The sequence below is a fragment of the Vulpes vulpes genome, chromosome 15, assembly GCF_048418805.1.
Source record: "Vulpes vulpes isolate BD-2025 chromosome 15, VulVul3, whole genome shotgun sequence".
Taxonomy (NCBI): Eukaryota; Metazoa; Chordata; class Mammalia; order Carnivora; family Canidae; genus Vulpes; species Vulpes vulpes.
This window is the reverse complement of record NC_132794.1, coordinates 27,929,908-27,950,544: the sequence shown is the minus strand read 5'-3', so window position 1 is coordinate 27,950,544 and position 20,637 is coordinate 27,929,908. Positions and strand designations below refer to the sequence as shown.

Below are 20,637 nucleotides of genomic sequence, written 5' to 3'. Positions count from 1 at the left end.
CTTTCTGGTGGGATATAGGGCTCCTGTAATGAAAAACTGGTTCAAAGACTATCTACCAACCTGGCTAAAGCTTTCTTCCTCTCCTTTCATAGGTGTCAAACTTGCACTGTTGTCTGAAGGCTTCCCTATCAATTCTTGTTTCTTTATCCTTCACAGGCATTTCCCTGATAATCTTCCATGTATCCATTGCTTTCTTATGGTCTGCTTCTTAGAGGATTGGAATAAATTTATTATAATACGGGAATGCATTGTGAAAGCATTGTAAAATTTTAACCAAGGGACATGATGTGTTCTAAATTCCCCTTTAAATCTCTCTGGATTTCATGTGGAGAATGGCTTTAATGGAGGCAAGAGTGAAAGAAAGACCAATTAGGTGGTTATCATGGCCGTGTAGGCAAGTTGTTCTTGGTTAATTGGTTGGTTGGTCTAAAGCAGGAATAGTTTACATGGAGAAATTAGGGGCTTTAGATAGTATTTTGAAGTTTCAGCCAAGAGGGTATGCTTATGAATTGGTGTGAAAAGTGAGAGAAAAAAGAATTTGGAATGATTCTTAGGCTTTCTTCTTTACTTCCTTCTTTTCTTTCCTTTTCTTTTCTATTCTATTATTTTCTCTTCTTTTCTTTCCTTCCTTGCATCTAGAGTTATGGCAGTGTTGTCAGTACTGGGAAGACTGGACAAGAAACATGCTTTTCGGTAGAGCACAGAGAATTAATAATTCAGTTTTGGATATATTGGGTTCCAGATAGCTATTGTACATCTAAGCAATGATATTGAATACACAATTGGTTTATTAAATACAACAGGTAAGATGTCATACATAGCTAGAAATGTAATTTCGAAAAAAAAGTGATGCGACTAGATGAGATCACTGAGGGGGAGCGTAGATTGAGTAAAGCATCTAGGAATAAGCCTCAGGAGGACTCTCAATATTTAGAGAGACAGGCAAGAAAGCAAAGCCAAGAAAGAAAATTCTGAGAAAGAAAGAAAATCAGAAGAATGCCCAGTTAAATCAAGAAAAAGAATGTTTCATATATGTTGAAATCATCACTTGTGTCAAATACAGTCTAAAAGTAATGTAGGAAGAAAGAAAACTGATCAGTAAATTTGGCAACACCGAGGTCAATACCGATTATGACTACTGTCTTAATGGATTATTGGAGACAGAAGTTCTACTGAAGTGGGTTAAAAAGAGAATGAATGAAGACTTATAGATCAATGTAATAGAATTGGGAGTCAGAAATAAACCCAAGTATTTGTGATCCATATAATTATGACCATGTATTTATTATCAATTGATTTTCAACAGGGGTGCCAAGAAAATACAATAATTGTCCTTTTAACAAATTAATGTTGTGACAACTGGATATCTAATTTGAAAGAATGAAGATAGACTCCTACTACACTTGATAGAAAAATTGTTAATAATCATACACCAAAATTTATGAGCTACAACTGTAAGCTCTTAGAAAAAAATATGGGAGTAAATCTTTGTAATCTTAGGTTAAGCAACAGTTTTCTTTTTTCTTTTTAAGCAACAGCTTTTTAAATGCAATGGTAAAAGTTCAAATGACAAAAAAAAGATAAATTGTGTTATATCAAATTATAAATATTTGTGCTGCAAATGATAGCATCAAAAAGTGAAAATACAATCCAGAGGAGAAAATATGTCATATTGCAAATCATATATCTGATTACATTAAGGATATATTTTTTAAAAGCTTAAAAATCAACAATGAAAACCCCCCAAATCACCAAAGTAAAAAATGGGGAAAGGATTTGAGTAAACATTTTTTTAAAGAAGATATACAAATGGCTCATAAGAACACGACAAGATCTCAACATAATTAGTCATCGGGGAAGTGCAAATCAAAGCCACATTGAAATCCCATTTCACACCCAGTAGGAAGACTAGCATCAAAAGACAGTAACAAGTGTTGACAAACGTGGAGATATTGGAACCCTCACACATTGCTAGTGGGAATGTAAAATGATGCAACTGCTTTGGAAGCAGGTTGCCAATTTCTCAAAATATCAGATAGTTACCATATACCCAAGAGAAACAAAAGAATATTTTCACATAAAAACTCATAAATATTCATAGCAGCATTATTTACAATAGCCAGAAAGTGAAAACAACTCAGTATGTATCAACTGATGAAAGGGAAAATAAAGTGTAGTCTATGTATATAATGGAATATTATTTGGCAATAAAAAGAAATGATGTACTGATGTTCATTATAACATATGACATACTGTTCTTCATATATTACATGTGTGGTCTTTCTGAGCCCCCATTTCCTCTATTAATATAGGAATAATAATGTTTTGTTTTGTTTTCCTACCTAACTTCTGGGCACAATTACTGAGGGAGAAAGTAAATGTTGAAGTCCTTTTTAAAGCACCAAGTAATTTTATGTCTAGAAGAAGAGTCTGTTGACTATTTTAAGAAAAAAATTAATAGAAAAATACAAAAAAAATTAACAGAGTACGCTTACCTTTTCTTCAGAGAGGGCTTTGATGTACTTTTTACTCACTTTTTTCTTCATTGTCCATGAAATAGCTCTCATTTTTTTCCCTAAACCCCCTCCATTATTTGAAGTTTTACTTTGTTCTCCACTTTCATTTATGGGTTCTCCTTCATATACCTAGTTAGAATTATTTACAAAAGACAGAATAATAATAAAAATCATTGATCTGAAAACATTATTAAAGAGAAGATTCCAAATTTTTGGACCCATATATATTGTGTACAGCAGCCTCCAAAACTTCAGTTGGGATATAATACATATTTTTTAAAGTTGTCCAAGCCTGGTTACGTATATGACAAACTCAGAAAATAAAACTTGTGATGTCAAAGGACCTGAGCTTCACATGTAAAATTTGTTTCAAAGAATTTTAGCTATTCTTTAAATAGCTCCACAGTAGAGCCACTTTAATTTTTCCCACTTTTGTGATGGGCAAAATGGAATTGAATGATTGGCATAATGAGTGATTAAATCTACATAAATGGGGGATGTTTTATTGGGGGCTTTAGAAAGGTGACAGCATGTATTCATGCTGAATGGGCACTAAAATAATCCTCTTATTCTTATAGAAATTGAAATGGTCATTTTTTTTAAAGATTTTATTTATTTACTTGAGAGAGAGTGACAACACAGGTGGGGAGCAGCAGGCAGAGGGAGAAGCAGGCTCCCACTGAACGGGAGCCTGACATGGAGGTCGATCCCAGGACCCTGGGATCATGACCAGAGCCAAAGGCAGACACTCAACCAACTGGGCCCCAAAATGGTCATTTAAAAAAATTTTTTGGAGTTAAGTAAATCCACTGAGAAAGTGCATTTTTTTCTTCTTGCAGGGAAGTGCCTCATGCATGTTTCCCATATTCTCAAGCAATAGTAAATGTGAACTTGGTCTAGCCATTAGTATAGAAATCTTCATATAATTCACATGTAACTAATTCTTCTAGGTTTTTAAATTAACATTACCTGATAATATATTTGTTTGTTTGATTGATTATTGCCTGCATCTCTCACTGTAAGGTATGCTCCATAAGACTAGAGATTTTATATTTTTTTAATTTATTCTGAAAGTCTAGAACACTTCCAGGAACATAACTGACACTTGATATTTTTAGAATAAGCAAAACTTCTCATGTAGAACTTTGGAGTGATTTTTTTTCTTAAAGGACATAATTGGGTTATATATCCTTAATATCTTAAATTTCAAGAAAGTACTCTTTGGGTGCATCTATTTTAGCATTGCCCACTGTTCTTGATGGGTGGGCAGACAGATATTTCCTGAATTTTAAATAAAAAATAAAGGGAAACTTCTCTTTAGTGAACTTGAATATTTAATTTTTATTTATTTATTTTTAAGATTTACTTATTTATACTAGAGAAAGAAGGTGTGTGCAGGGGGTAGACAGAAAAAGAGGGAGAAGAGAGAGTCTCAAGCAGGCCCAGCACAGGGCTTGATCTCACCACACTGAGATCATAACCTGAGCCAAAGTCAAGAGTCGGACTCAATTGACTGAGCCACCCAGGATCTCCTTGAATATTTTAATATAAAGGTTTAACAACATAGTTAATAAAATTGTTAATCAATATTATGTTTTGCTTCATATCTTATGCCAAATTACCTATGATAAATATGAATGGACAGCCGATTTAAGTCCTCATTGAACTTCATTAATTTCTACATTAAAAAAAAATTCTACATTCAAGGTTATAAAAGGCAAGGATTCTTTGCTTAATTCAAAACCCTGAATAAAATATAACTTGGAGACTCTTTAAATTTTTAAGTTAGCCTTTCTTGTCTCTCTTCTCTCTAAATAAACTCTATCTTCATTGTCAAATTACAAACTAAAAATGAATAAATAAGCCAAGAAAGTATATTGTATTACTATCTGTGTTAAATTACCATTGCCTAAGCTTCAAACAAGTATCACAAATATTTTTATTTTTTTATTTATTTTTTTTAAAGGACATTTTTTTATTTTTTATGATAGTCATACAGAGAGAGAGAGAGGCAGAGACACAGGCAGAGGGAGAAGCAGGCTCCATGCACCGAGAGCCCGACGTGGGATTCGATCCTGGGTCTCTAAGATCGCGCCCTGGGCCAAAGGCAGGCACCAAACCGCTGCGCCACCCAGGGATCCCACAAATATTTTTAATTTTAGGTTTTTCTATCAATTTTGTAGAGGTTTCAAAGAAACTACTTCAGCATATTTTAAACTTTCAAATTTTTCTATGCTGGTCTCTTTTATCACCTGAATCACAACTTTATTAGATATTTATTTACAGTTGCTGTTTTTCTAAGATCTGTTTTTTCCTCTATACTTTAGGCTTCATTAAGTGGGGATTTTCACCAATTATTGCAATAGTAATTTCTGAGTAACTAATGGGAACTCTGTCATAGGGTAGGTGCTCAAGAAATACTTGTTGAATGAAGAGATGCTGTATTGCTGAAAAAACATGTGAACTACTTTTTCAGATTTATTAATTCTATCACAAATTACTAAGCCACCATTACTAATCAATAAACCTGAATTAGCCTGAGCTACTCTTACAGGTTAACCCTAGCATTATAAACTAAATAACAGTAGAATATATCTATATGTGATTATGGAAAGTCAAAGTTTTATATAAGATGTTAATTGAAAATGAAATTATATAGGGCTTCTCACTATTTATATACATATGTTATCTTATTTAAAACTAAAAAAATGTGGATAGACTATATAGCTATTATAGGTTTATCCATAAGCATGTGTATATAAATATATAGACAGAGGGAGATATAAATAATATACATATGTATAAAAGGGGATATATTTTACACACATACATATGTGTGTACTAACAGATATATTTATAAAGTAATACTAGATGTTATTCTATTTTCATTTCTTTTGTTTAGAATGTCTATTACTGAAATGCCAATATTTAAAAGTATTATAGATACACAGACATAGGAATCTGAGAAGTATGTTGAGAAATTCAATATGATAATGGGAAAAAATCTTTACAAAAAGAAACAAAAAATAAACATACAATAATAAGAATGAATAATTAAGAAATACATATGATCCAAAAACCTATTGATCTCAAATGTATCACATGTGGAGTTGCTAAATCAGGTTCAATGATAAACATGTATTTTGAATTTTCTCAATATATATCCCTTTCAATAATCATTTATCATAATTGGCCTGTAGTTTGTGAGATAGTGCAACAGAAATGCAAACTTGCAGTCAGACAAGATGTTGAGTTCTGCCTTTGTCACTTGTTAACTATGTAATTTAGAAGTAACTTTACTCAACAAAATGTATTACTTCATTGATAAAACAATACTAATAGTTCCTACATTATAGGTAGGTAAAGTGTTTAATGTTGTGCTTATATCATAGTTAGTGTTCAATTAAATGTAGATATTATTATTATTATTACTTTTGCTATTATAATTGTATAGTCTTTATTGTATGGGAAGCTTTCCTTAAGCTACTTTTAAAGTGTTCATGGTTTGCAAATGTGTATGTAATGGTCACCTATGAGACATTTCAATGCATATAGTAGAGTGCAATTGAACAACCATATGCCCTCTTTAACAAATTTACAATTAAGTCATTTAATCATTAAATTAATCAAAGCAATTACAATTGACATAAAATTTAACATGGATTGTTTTATGGTGGAAATGCTCAGAAAATTTGAGATTATTTGTATTACTTTAAATTGTAACTCTCTTCCTCAGTTTATATTCTGCTTTTCTGAACATGTTAGGCTTCTTAGACAACTTTTTACCCCTAATACCCAGCATGGTACTGATTACTAAGTAGTTGTTTGTTCAATTATCACAAAAATATAGGCAAGACTGTGATTTTTAAATATACTTATTTTTCTTACTGTACTTAGCAAAAGTGATATTGGCTTCATAATTTTTCATAATGAGTTTGCATTACATTCATAAAATTGTAATAAAATACTAACCTCAGTTGAATCATCTGGTTTTGAAATGGAATTATTCCGAAAACGATCAAAATTCCCAAAACTGCTGCTGCGCTATAAAATAGGAAAGAGAAAGGAAAGGACACTTAGGATTTGTGACTTTCACTGATAAAATTGCTAAATATATTAGATTATGGTTTAATAAGTGTCAATATATTACAAATAGGAGATTAAAAAAGCTCTTCTCTCTGGAATATCTAAAGGCATTGAAGATATAACTATGATCAACATTATAATACTTACAGTGGACAAAATGTCTTCATAAGTTTTATGTTATATTGTTAAGCACCTTGAAGAAAATCTATTAAATTATTTTCAATTTATAGTGCTACCTCTGCCCTTGGGAATGGCATCTGAACAATCTATGAATTCTAACCTAAGCCTTCTTGAAGTGAGCTAGCCACAAACTAATTTCCAAGAAGGAATGACATGTATTACTAACCAACCAACTAACAAATAAATAACAACAGCAAAACAAATAAAAACAAACATCTGAGTAAATCTATTGATATACCTCATAAAGATCGTATTTGTTAAAAAACTAAAAGTGACTACAAATGCGTTTATCATTGATAACTTGATAATTTGAGACTCTAGTTGGCGTCAGAAAGAGAAGGCATACCATAGAGCTATTAATGAATTGAAAGTAGCATTTAGGCATGCCCAGTCTAAGGTTGGAAGTAAAACTGAATTTGTCCACATTTAGCTTGGAATTACAATGAGACCTCAGGGTCAATTTCATTCACTGGTTTTGAGAAAAAGCTCAATATGTTAATAGAAGACTTGTTCCCTTGGATACTTTTTGCCTACAAAGCTAAATTTTTATTCATATGTAACTCATTCTAGGCAGGTAATTATAAATAATTCTGATATGTTACAAAGTAAATGATTCTCTGAAATACATTTCAACAATCTTTAGAGTCATGGAGTCAAAAAATGGACATTTCTTCACTATCATTTAATTTCATACATTGTTTGGAAAGGTGAATATCTGATGTTAGGTCCTTTAAGTACCCATAAATCCTAAGAATATATTTTATCTCAAGAACTTAATTTCATTCCAAGCTGGTAATATTTTCAGAATAAGCTGATGGTACTGAAAAATAACCTGATAATTTGAAAAGTTAACAACGGGAGTCAATAATTTATAAAACCATGCATTAAAAAAAAAAAGTGTATTGTCCTTTCAGAAGTCTCAGCACAGTTTAGTTTAAATCAGCTTTGAAGGTTCATTGTTCTTACAAGCACTCTTACACTCATGTTTCCCCACCAGCTATCTTTAAAACTCCTTGTTTCCCTTTTAAATGAGCTGAAATAAACAGATCCTGACGTGTGACAAGGGGTTACTTGATAGACAGTGTGATACGTAATATCGCCCCAAGGATGATGGCTGTGTTAGACACAATTAACGCCTTTTGCTGACTCGCCACCCCTGCTGAACAAGCCCTTCAGCTTGTGGCAAGAAGGGAGAAATAGAAGGGCTGAAACTGAGAACCACACTGGAAAATACAAAGTCTTCTCATGCAGGGCTTACTAACCTAGAATGACTTCCCAGAGCATTAATCACTTCAACTTGCCTAGTAGGCATTTCCATGAGGCTATCATTGCCCAGAGATCACAAAAGGGAATTGAATGTATTGTTGTCCTGCTTATAAACAATCTGAACACAGGGAAATCTGTTACTCTTTTATATACTTGAAACATTCTGATGGCCTATTGGAACCTATGCCTAGGGCAATTTTGCAGCCTGCATCCAGCCTGCATCCTGCTTATTAAATATTGATGAGGGTTACAACATGATTTCCACCACTGGATAATGGGTCCTGTTGCCCAGGAGGGCACAGAATAGGCTCACTTCAGCATTTCTCAACATTATCTTCTGCCATTAAGTAATCAATAGTCACCACCTTTTAAAATTAATTCTCCCCTCATTATATCAATAAAGAGAAGCAGATTTAGGAGTAGTGGTTTAAGAAGTCTTTAGACTATTACTTTGGGTTTTGTCAGTCATCTCATTGCTAATCACTCAATAGCATTAAACCAAAGAAGTGCAATATCAATCCATGATAAGACACCATTAAGAAGCAAATCTAAGTATTTGAAACAATGTTTTAAAATTTCATTATTCTCTAGTCTAAAAGTTAGTGACTTTCTGAGATGGTTTCATAATGTATAGGTTATGGCTTATGATGAAGAGGGCTAATGTCTACACTGAGGTATGCACAACAAACACATTTATAAATTCTACTCCTATTACGTTTTCAATGAAAAGGTAGATCATATGGAAACAAGCTGGCTTTCTAGTAATAGTCCTTTAAAAATGGGAATGTGTTTGAATCTCAATAATTTTGCATTGCATAATCATAATGGATTAGATTTAGCAATATTATCTTGTGACAGAAGCTCCCATCAAGACAGAGCTATGATATAATGGATAGTTATCAATGGGAAGAGTAACTTAAAATAAAAATGCGATTAGTATTTTAGATAATTTTTGTATCTATTGACATTATATCATATTTAGTCTTTAATTCCACTCTCTATACAGTCTTTCTTTGTGCAGTTAGATATATATTTGTAAAATGGCACATTTGTGGAGGGTAATTTGGCAAAACTAGCAAAATTATATATATATATATATATATTTGTCCTTTGACCCAGCAGTTCCATTCCTAGACATCTATACCAGAGGTACACTTGGCTATAAACTGCTTTACTCATCACATTCATTATAAAACTTTTATATTATATAAAAAGCTATAAGCTCTAATGTTCATCAAGAGGGAACTGATTGAATAATATATGGTAAATCAAACGATGAGACTATGTGTAACCATAAAAAGTTGAAATGTGTCTCTTTATACTTTTATGGAATTATCTCCAGGATGTAGTGTAAGGGAAAAAAGGCAAATGTAGGTAGGAAAAAATGTATACAGTAGGCTGCTGTTTATCTAAGGGTGGAAATAGATATTTGTATTTTAATACAGGTGAATTCATACTTTCTTAGATAGGGAAAAATGAATAATGTGAAAAAGAGAAAACAGACTTCTTTGAATATACCTTATTTTGTGGATTTGACTTTAAAACTATGTAACTTTTATTTTTAACAGAATTAGGTAAAAATAAACACAATCTCTAAGAATTCTAAATAAAAATAAAGCAAATGAACCGAATTCTATATTGAATTAGTGGCTTAGAAAGAGGAATTACTTTAAGTGATTTTAAGAACAATAATATGACTGTCCAAAGGACAAAAAATAATGACAAAATAAAATTTAACCTGTTTTCAGTCATATTGTTTTTTTTTTTTTTGCAATATTGGTATATATAAATACATATGTTGAGGGACAATGAAAATAAGTAATGATGTTAATGACAATGGAGTCAAGATACTCAGTCAAAATTCTCCTGTGGGTCACGGCATAGAATAAGTAGTCTTTCAGAGATGACTGGGGCCGTGTCAAAACAACGACAGACAGGAGCCATATTAAAAATCTTCTCACTGGATTAAATTATATTCAAAGATGGGATAATTTTTTTTTATCAATAAGTGAATACATCTAAAACCGCAAAGTTCATGAATCCGTAATGATACCGAAAGGAAAAAAAAAATCAGTGATCGCTTTTGGAAACATTAGAGTTATATTATGAACACTAGCAAATAAAGGAAAAGACCTAGACATTTAACCTGCTCTCCTTTTATGAAATATATTTCAGAATAAATAGTTAACGAGGAAAAATTTCTCTCTCTCATGTGTGTATGTTCCAGCTAATCAATTAGGAATGATGAAATGACCAAGGGACTGTCTCGGAAACCCCTGATGGCAATAGAAGGATCTTAGCGATGATCCTTGATGGCTACTAGAATTATAAAAAGAGAAAACTAGAATATGTGCTTCATAATATTAGTGCCTAACAGTACCCAGGGAAGTAGTCTCAGAAAAATAAATAAATAAATAAATAAATAAATAAATAAATAAATAAAGCAAGCAAGCAAGCAATCGCACCAAACTTCTCTAACTACCAGATTGTAGGAAATCAGGGACAAAGAAGCATTTTAAATGACACCAAAAGAATACAGTCAATCAGAAAAATCTAGACACTGAGGAAATCTACAGGACAAATAACCTGGTTTCTTCAATGAATCAATAGAAAGAAGAAAAGTATAGATTAATAACCTCTCAGAGTTGTCTAACCAAATATAACCCATGGATCTTGTTTAGATATAGCTAAAAGAAACCAAAATAAAAAAGGCAGCGAGGACAAGACTGAGGAAACTTTTTAAATAACTAGCTATTTGATGAACGTGAGGAAGTATTATTTTTTACTTGTAAATCAGGATAACCTAGTGAGGGGCAACAAGCATGTGAGCATAAAGAAGAAACATGACTGGCCATTATTTAATAATTAACTGAGTGGTAGACTACTACTCTGTTTTTGCATATACTGAAGTTTCCCATAGTAAAATGTTTGGCTAAAAGAAAAAGAAAGGGAAATGTACCTATATAATAGCTAAAAAACAAGAGTTAATCATGTGTAGGGGCAGGGAGGTACACTGGAAAAATACTTTCCTCTTAATTTTGCTGTGAATCTAAAAGTCTAAATAGTCTTTAAAAAAAGTTAATGTCACACAACTTTATAAGGAACCAATTAAAAAAAAAATAATTGATATTGCTTGGGTCATAGTTGCTTGGAAGTACAGACATACTTGAGAAATATGGTTCTGTTTTCCAAGTTTATTTTAGAACAAACCAACTTTCTGATATAGCTGCACATTACTAGATTGCCTTTTGTAGACTCTCTCTAATTACATGGTACAGATTACTTTCTTCCACTTAGTCTACTTGGCTTCCACAAAAAAAGGGCTGAATAGTCTCATTTGGGGTGTTTGAACACATCTGTGTGTGTCCCTACACAACTCAATGAATAATATAAAAGAGCTTGAGAGGATTCATTTTTTTTGTTAGTTGCATTTTTTCTCTAGTTTTGTATAACAATTCTAATTATTACAGAATGTCATTTCATGATATAAAGCTGACTGTGTTCTTAGAAATTCTCTAGTCCTTCTCAGTGAAGAAATTTGCAGGAACCAGAACTTGCAAAAATAAGTTCATTTTTTTTCAATTCTCCACCCTGATGTACTCTCAAATCTCAGTGCCATCCCATTCCAAAGTTTTGATCTTGTCTTCTATTTTCAAAGAAACTTGTTATCTAAACAGGATGGAAATTTGGAAAGTTATCTTGATAGAATGGATAGAGCTAAATAGGATTCTTAGAACAGCAGCCTAAATTTATCGACATGAAAGATAATTAGGGGTCTCTTTTTGGAATCAACCTTTTGACCAAATCCAAGACAACTTGAACTTTACTTTCATTTCTTAACTAGCCATCAAGTTGTGGGGTCTTCAAGTAAAATCTTATCTCCAGCATGACTGGTAAGGCACTGGTGGAAAAGTTTCACAGTCTATTTCAAAGAAAAAATTTGCATATCTGAGTCAGACATCCGCAGTATTTTGAAATATACTGGCAAATTAAAAATGACACACACTCTGCCAATGAGTTCTCACATCTTCTAAATATTGCACATAGAGCGATGGTTAGTAATATGCTCCTGAAGATCAGAATTGTTTCGGCAAGCACTTGTATGAATATTCAATAATAATTGTATGCTAAATGTCAATAAGCTTGTCAACCTTTATCCAAAGGCATTCGAGGATTTAATTATCCTAACCTAACTCAGGTGCTGAGATCTTTTGAAGAATTTGAAACAAATTTAACTCATTTAAAATAACCTGTTACGATTGCTTCAGTGTTAAATAATGACACTATCATGTGAAGTCAATGGAAGATGGTTGTGTGGAGTGTCAGGGGGTTGAAGAGTAAAACACAACTGGAGCAGAGAAACATAACTTTCAACAGCAACATTTTAACCCTGAGTAAAGGCCACCCAATACTCCAACATATATTGGTGCTCTAAGTATTGTTAATGTAGATCTGGACTCTTAGAACAAAAGTTAGTTTGCTTGATCTCTCTGGTTCAGCATCTTTTCTGTCAACTGCAAAATATCTAAAGGAAGTGGAATTCTGATTCCACTATAGTGTTTTGAAGTTGTGTCAGAATTTCCACGTGAAAGCTTTACTTTCAGAAGCTGATGTGCCACTAGAAATATTTTTTTGCAAATTGAAACTGCCTTAAAGGAAAGAAACTAGAACCCCCACTAAAAAAAGAATCAATGTAAAATGATCCATAATCTATAAAAGTGGTTATTCATATCAACCTATTTAATGTAACAAAACAAGTTTTGAGAGTAAAAAAGACTCAGATATTTAAAATTTTCAATTGTACCTCTGCATGATTTATTACTGTATGTTATGATTTACATTACATCCATAGATTGTAAGTCATTCTGAAGTTTTAAGAATTTAACAGAAATTAGAATATTCTATTTTAGTTGAAAAGAGTTTTTTAAATAAATAATACTGATATGTCTTAAATATCTTTTTTTCAGGTAAAAAGCCTGACATGGCAAATGTTCAGTCACTTGATATCATCAGTTCTTACAAAACCCTATAGAATAAAAAGGAGATTAAAAACTGTTAAAAATGTGACCATGATCAGACTACCCTGAACTACTCAGTTTCTTATCTTCCCTATTGTAAAACTTCTGCTTGGCTTGCTCACTCCCAGACTATTGTTATAGCACACGGTCTATTCCTTCATTCTCTTTCTCTAACTACTAAATGGTCTCTCTTGATCCTCCTGGAATTGTTTCATTATACCACTGCTTCCATGAAACTTTCAAGAATTTCCCCAGGGAACTCATGTTCATAGCTGCTGTAGCCCGCAGTGGCTTCTCTGCCTGCTTTCATGCTGGAAGGCAGATGTGCCAACCAAAGTCTCTCTCTGCTTATATCCAGTTGCCTCTGAGGACCTGCTTTGATTCTGCCTTCTGAGCCATCCACCTGCACTCTTGGAAACGTTTGCTCACTCTGGGGAGTTTGGACACATAATGCAAAATGCAATATACCACACACACATTCTTTCAGCCTCCACATCTGCTCAATTCTTTCCTGAAATCTCCATTGTAGCCACTTATGTTCATCACTGCTAGTCAAAAATGTGCTTATGGCCACATTCCTGAGCCAATGCACTAACAGGCAGCTTCTTAGTACCCAAACTCTTGCCTTCCCAGTCATCTAACATCACACATAGAACTAATTTCCCAAAAAATACCAGTTCTTATCATTGCATTCCTCCCAAAATATTAAGCTTGCTCCACATTGTTATGATGGTTACTGAGGATCTGTTCCATGCCCAAGTGATTTATCTGTGATTATCTCATTAAAAAGACACAATCACCCTCGGAGATAGGTCTTGATTTCTCCAGTTTACAGATGAGGAAAACTAAGGCTCCGAGAGTTTAAGTACCTCTTCCTTAGTCAATAAAATAAAGCTCAAACTCAGCATGCTGCACTTTCATGATTCTCCATGATATCAGGTAATGGTACAGACTGATGTAACAGAACTGGCAGTTCTGGCTGGTCAGTGTGGACACATTCACTTATGCTTCTAACCTGTGGCTCATGTTATTTTCTTGGTTTTTGTTTTTTCCAAGGAATGTCCTTCCTCTTTTTTCCCCACCTATTCAGATCCAGTCCATTCTTCAAGGGCAGGATTCAGCCCCACCTTCCATATGACATCACAGGCCAATGCTTCCCTAGATTAGCACACACTGATTGCTCCTGTTAAGCACTGTAAGTTCCTATGCAGAAAAATGCTACAGTTGTGAGGCTTGGGAAAACCACAGCAGATGACAAACCCCACATCCCTCTTCAAGTTATATGTCCAAAAGCCATAATTTCACAGCTGACACAAAAGCAAATGATAACTCAATCATGTTATAGCCAAGGAAGATGATTTGCTGATGTCTAATTAGAGACTATAAGATGTTGCACTATGCAATTCAACATAAATATATTAAGTGGCTCTATGGTTAAACTTTATGCTGGGGGTCAGGCTGTCTATATGAATAAGCAAGAATCTATCCTGGAGGAATTTGCACTCTGTTGGTGCCATCAACCAAATAACTTCAATCCCTAAGAGCTAAATAGAACCATATTCAAATGAATGGCATACAAATATAGAAGCAGTTACTAAGATCAGATTATACTTATTCATAAAATAAATGAACTTAATAATGTATAATAGATGTTAACCTGGAAATCTATATTCATCCATTTATGAATACTTATTTTCACTGACTACATAGTACATGAAAGACATTTTGTATACATATGCCTGTACCTTAATTATTTATAGTCAGTCTAAAGAAAGATGTGTTAAAATGATGAGAAATTTTTAAATCAGCTGAAATCAATACAGTTTGAATTTGCCTAAAAAATTATTTACCCTAAGAGATTATATAGTTGTTAACTGAGGGGCCCTTAGAAATCTCCAAGCCCAAAGATGGTGATTGCTAAAACTTTGATAAAGTAACAAAAAGATGAAAACAACAAAAAAATACACATACCATATATTAAATGGAACAGTAGAGGACACAAATGTGTCTATTACTTACTGAGCTCTTCAAGGAAGAGACAAGTTGTTTCTAGTGAACATAATTTTGGTCACTATAAGTGTTGTGTATCCGATACAAGAATATTTCACTAGGATTTATTCCATCTCCAGCACAGATAGTTTGTTAAAAACTTAATAAGGAGCTATATGGAGAAGGGTTCTGAAGCCACTTTTAGGGTAAAGAGGTCATGATTAACTGTGTCAACAATGGTTACAGAAGATAGTGTGTGTTTTAGGGAAGATGGTGAGGAGAATAAGGAATTATAGGTAACATATTTGATGTATTTACCATTCCTACTCTAAGTAAGTAACTTGCCTGAGCAAATTTCTCATTGCTAATTTTGTTTTCTAAGTACCTTGAGAGAGAGAGAGAGAAGATGGTATCAAAGATAAATGATTCAGGGTAGCCAGGGTGGCTCAGTGGTTTAGCGCCGCCTTCAGCCCAGGGCCTGATCCTGGAGACCCGGAATCAAGTTCCACATGGGGCTCCCTGTATGGAGCCTGCTTCTCCCTCTACGTTTGTCTCTGCCTCTCTCTCTCTCTGTGTCTCTCATGAGTAAATAAATAAAATTAAAAAAAAAAAGATAAATGATTCAAATTTCAAGTTATAAAAATATGCATTATCCTTCCATAAATTTAGATATTAGCTTTCTATTATATGCATATTAAGTTTTTCCTATTTATAACCAAGTATTAAATATTTTAACCGTTGATGCATAATTATCAACTATTTTCATCCTATAACTAAACTTCAAAAACAAGTAATTTTGCAAATAAACTATAAATAACCCTTATATAATATATATATCTGTATAAATAATCCTTGTGTGTATGGTATGGCTGACAGAAGAAGATAATAGTGACTAGGATGGTAAAAGAAGGCAACAGTTATTTAGGAGAAGAATTATTTTTTTACTTTTTTTTTTTCTTAAAGTAGACTCCATGCCCAGTGAGGGGCTTGAACTCACAACCTTGAGATCAAGACCTGAGCTGAGATCAAGAGCTGGATGGTTAACCAACTGAGCCACCCAGGTTCCCCAGAGAAGAATAATTTTCAAGTACTAATCATAACAAGCCTTCCTATATTGACCATAATCTTAAGCATCAAAATTCTGGTTTTCTTAACAAATGCCTTGTTCTTCTATTCTATCTTTTAATGAAATTATACCATATGTACTATATATGTACTATATGTAGCATCATTAACCTTTTTTTTCTTTTTCAACAACTGGAGATAGGAAAAGTCTTGGAAATGTTTAATTAGCTGACACGTGATGGAAGAATGTACTTTTAAGTCTGTTAAGATACTTTTTAACAGACTTAATAGTTGAATGTTGACTAAACTTTAGGTTCCTGAATAATTTCCTAACATATTTACCCATCAAATGTTTATACCACTAAATCCAGTTATTCCATTTTAAAAAATAAAATCCTCACAAAACAAATATTCATGGTTTTGAAATCATTGTTAAAATAAAGGAGTGAAAATTAAGTTGGGAAATAGAATCCATTGAATAAACTTCCCCATCAAATTCTCTGGAACAAAACCTCAGTTACTTCCATTAAATGTCCTCTGCATTCACATGGCCTCTGGGTACATAATAACCTTTCTAAAGGTCTCCTCAAGGGATATTTTAGTCATGCAGTGATCTCCTTGAACACAAGTAATGACAAACAATAAGCTAATTCTCAAAAAGTTTTTTTTAAGTCATTTTTACTACTTTTAAATGAGTATGTTTGATGCATGATTTTGGTCCCCCTGATTAATGGTCACCGCCAGCCCAGCTTCTGGAGTTGTAATGTTTCCGTGAGCTTCCCTCCAGCAGAGCTCGACCATTAATCCAGTGGCATATGTCAGCTCAGCAGAGCAAGGTCACTCTTCTGCTTCAAGGGGAACCTTTTTAGAAATAATAAAACTGACAGAAAGTTCTTTTTTGCATGCTTTATGCCACCTGAGGTTGAGTGCTGCAGTTAATATCATAAAGCTTATAAACATTCCCATCTCAGGCAGCACCCGCTGCCACTATGGTTAGGAATTTAAACGTTTTTTCCTTAGTAAGAACAGACATGTTTATGTGGGGCAAATATACAGTATGTAATCCCAAACAAGGAAAGAATGGGTGGAAAAATATAGTAGTAAGTTCATGTTAGGATATTTGGAAGAGACGTTAGGGTTCTATAACTTCCTTATTAACAGTTACATTCTCCTTTCAGCAAATTTGGATTTGTCTATATAAATATTTCATAAGATTGAGGGGTTAATAGTGGTGTTGAAATGTAACAGCAGTAGTAGAAATGAACTCAGTTGATGCTAATTCATAAACTAATGTCTGACAACTGTAGAACATTTATCTTGGAAGGAATTTTCTTTTTTAAAATTACAAATACACTATAATTATTTGTTTTATAGGTAATGGCTGCTTTAAAATTCATAAATAATTATAGTGAGATATTCGTAATCTTAAAGTAGCTTGAAACATAGATGGCCTAACTTAGAAGATTATGGCTGTATAATAACTAGCAATATAAAGACCATATTCCCATAAGCATTATAAAATTTATATATTTAATTACTCATTTTGTTACTTGTACTTAATTAAACATTTAAGGTTGTGTTGCTGTAACCATATGAAATATTCAGAAAAAATAATTACCAAATATCCGGATTAATGCCTAGATATATCACTATATGTAATAATAAAATAGAATTTACTATAAGGTCAACTGGCCTTAAATCTTATTTTAAGAATTTAAATTATTTAAATTATGAAACCTATAGAAAAGAAACTTCATTATTTATATTTAATTGTCTTCATTGTATATATGTGGAGAAAAGGTGTGGCCAGATGGTAATTTAGGCTCATCCTTTCTAGGAAGCCAGTTCCTTGGCCGTGTCTCCATGTCCAATGTCAGGCCCTCACTTCATCAGGTACAGAAACTTTATTTTTCAAGATTTCTGAAATAAACAATCTCTGAGGGACTGACTCATAAATGAAACTAATAAGATACCAAAAATGGCAATGCCAAGTATTGGTTAGGTATGAGAAATTCAACTGTCAGGAAGAATGCATTTTCTTGTTGACTTATTAAAGAGTTTTCTCCCCTGGAGGAAACATTATATGAGACATGAGATTATTGTTGGAAGTTTGTTTCGTTAGTGTAGTAAAGCCACACTGAGTAGGTGATATCAAGGGCTACAGACATGAAGTTACAAAGCCTGAATTACTTATCTTACCTAAGTGAGCAAGTCTGCTGAGCCAAATGGATTTTTTGCTTCAGCTGATGTAACATTGTTCTACCGATAGGCACATTTCTACTCTCCTACTCCTTTCTAGGCTTCCGGCAAAGAAAGCCCCTTTGCTATTTTTTTTTAACTTCAATCATATTAAATTACAATGGCTGATTATTGTTTTGTTTCATTATATTCTGATTCTAAAAACGGTTACATTGCTTTATGTGGGTGTTGCCCAGATCTTTGTCAGCTACCCATTTGTAAACTATGTCCTGGAGTAGAGTACTTCTTTAGATGACTAATATTATCCATTAGTCATTCCACACCCATTGTACACACATTGAGAAATCACGACTGTGTTCTACATTATAAATGTTTTTGGCAATAGCCAAAGTTTAATAGGAACCACATGAAGTCTGAAAATCAGACAGACTGAGTTTAGTCCCCCTTGTTCCCCAACAAAAACTTCAGGGATGTAAATATGCATAAGGTACATCCCCTGTTCTTGATGGTAACTCTGGTAGGGAGGGCATATTGGAATAAACTGTGTTATAAGAAACAACAGAGGTGTGGAACAGGCACTGTGAAAACAGAAAGGTGGGTGAGATTATTAATGGCATATGTACTATGTGTTAGAAAATATCCATATGGTAATTCAACTAAATCCTCACATTCAACCCTACATGACATGCTTTAATATACTGCTTCTTCAGATAAGCATACCAAGACTCAAAAGGAGTTTTAAATAAAAGGTTCAAGGTCTCCTAGTTAGGAAATATCAAAATAGGACCTCAAAACCAAGTCTATATGACTTCAGCTCATGGTTTCCATTGCTCTGCCAGAATGACCTCAAAAATACTACTTTGGGCTAAGTGGTGGAGGCTTTGTTGTGGGTTTAACAGTCCAGTTTGGTAGATGGTGTTAATGTATAGCCAGAAAGCTACTGTCCAAGGGGGTAGAACAGATGTTTTACTTTCATTTTCAAATGATTCTTAATAGAGTCCTAGTGGGATGTAGCAGGTAAGTTTGGATGGAAGGAAAGAACAAGGAAAAAGATTGGACAGTGCGGGTAAAAGGGAGCCACTGTAGTGAGGTGAGTGGGGCAGGCAGAATGAGGATACTGGTCAACTGGAAGTGAAGAGGGGTCTAAGGTAATTGGAAGTAAGGAAACAGCTGATAATCAAATCCTCACTTTCAATTAGTAGAACTTCATGGACTGTATCATGAACTGAATTTTTATTTTCCCCAAATTTGTATGCTCAAGACCTAATCCCTGGTACCTCAGAATGACTATATTTGGAGATAGGGACTTTAAAGAGGTAATTATGTTAAAATGGGGCTGTTAGGGTAGGTCCTAACCCAATTCTACTGTTGTCCCTAGAAAATGAGATGTCTTTAGAAGATGAGATTTGGACACATAAAGGGAGACACTAGGGGTGTACATGGACAGAGGGATGACTAAGTGAAGAGGAGTGATGAGTGGCCATCTGTAAGCCAATGAGAGAGGCCTGGAACAGATTCTCCCCTCATGACCCTCAGAGGAAACCAACCCCACAGGAGCCCTGATCTTGGACTTCCAACATCCAGAGTTGTGAGACAATACATTTCTGTTTTTTAGGCCACCCAGCCTGTTGTATTTTGTTATGGAAGCCCTAGCAAACTACTGCAGGTGAGGTGAAAACTTCTAAAGCTCATCACAGGGGAGAAAGTAGACACAGCCAGCTGTGCTGACAAATGGCTCTCTCTATGTATAAAAGAATCACTTTGTCTACCTCTAGAGACAGCTTAAAAACCTCTTCTATTTTTATTAATCAAATCTTAATGTAGGACATTTTTGTTCTCTGCTAAGAAGCTAATTATGAATGTCTTGTTTCTAAAAGTTCACCTAAATCCTTAACAGTAGAAAGGAAGAGAAATGGATCAGTTTGGTAATGCTAAATTTGGAAACTTAGATGTGTAGAGTATGGAGTTAATTTCATTAGAAAAAAAAACCACAATCTTCAGGGATAATGAAGCCATTTGTCTCCAAGTAAGGCAAGGAAAGATTAAAGAGATGTGTCTCATTAAATTGATTTTTAACAAATCCAGTGCATTGGTAGTCAAAGTAGTGACTTGATACTCTTCCTATAGGATATAATATCCAAATTTCCAAGGAAAGGGAGGTTACACTTGTGTCATTCTCCCTGTCATTTGTCTCCTGAATTTTCTATATACTGTATGGACACTGTTATTTTCAAGTTTAGCCCACCTATTTGGCCCCACCTTTTTTTTTTTCTATTTGCTTGCAATACAACTTGATTATATATTCATATTCTATAAAA

General features: G+C 33.6%; 1 protein-coding gene across 1 annotated transcript in view; it reads right to left on the bottom strand.

Annotated features, from left to right (window-relative positions):
- SAMSN1 (SAM domain, SH3 domain and nuclear localization signals 1) overlaps positions 1–20,637 on the bottom strand; it is a 139,623-nt gene that overhangs the window by 21,652 nt on the left and 97,334 nt on the right. The window contains 2 exon segments of the mRNA XM_025995656.2: positions 2,496–2,645; positions 6,489–6,560. Of these exon segments, the coding sequence (XP_025851441.2) occupies positions 2,496–2,645; positions 6,489–6,560 (222 nt within the window).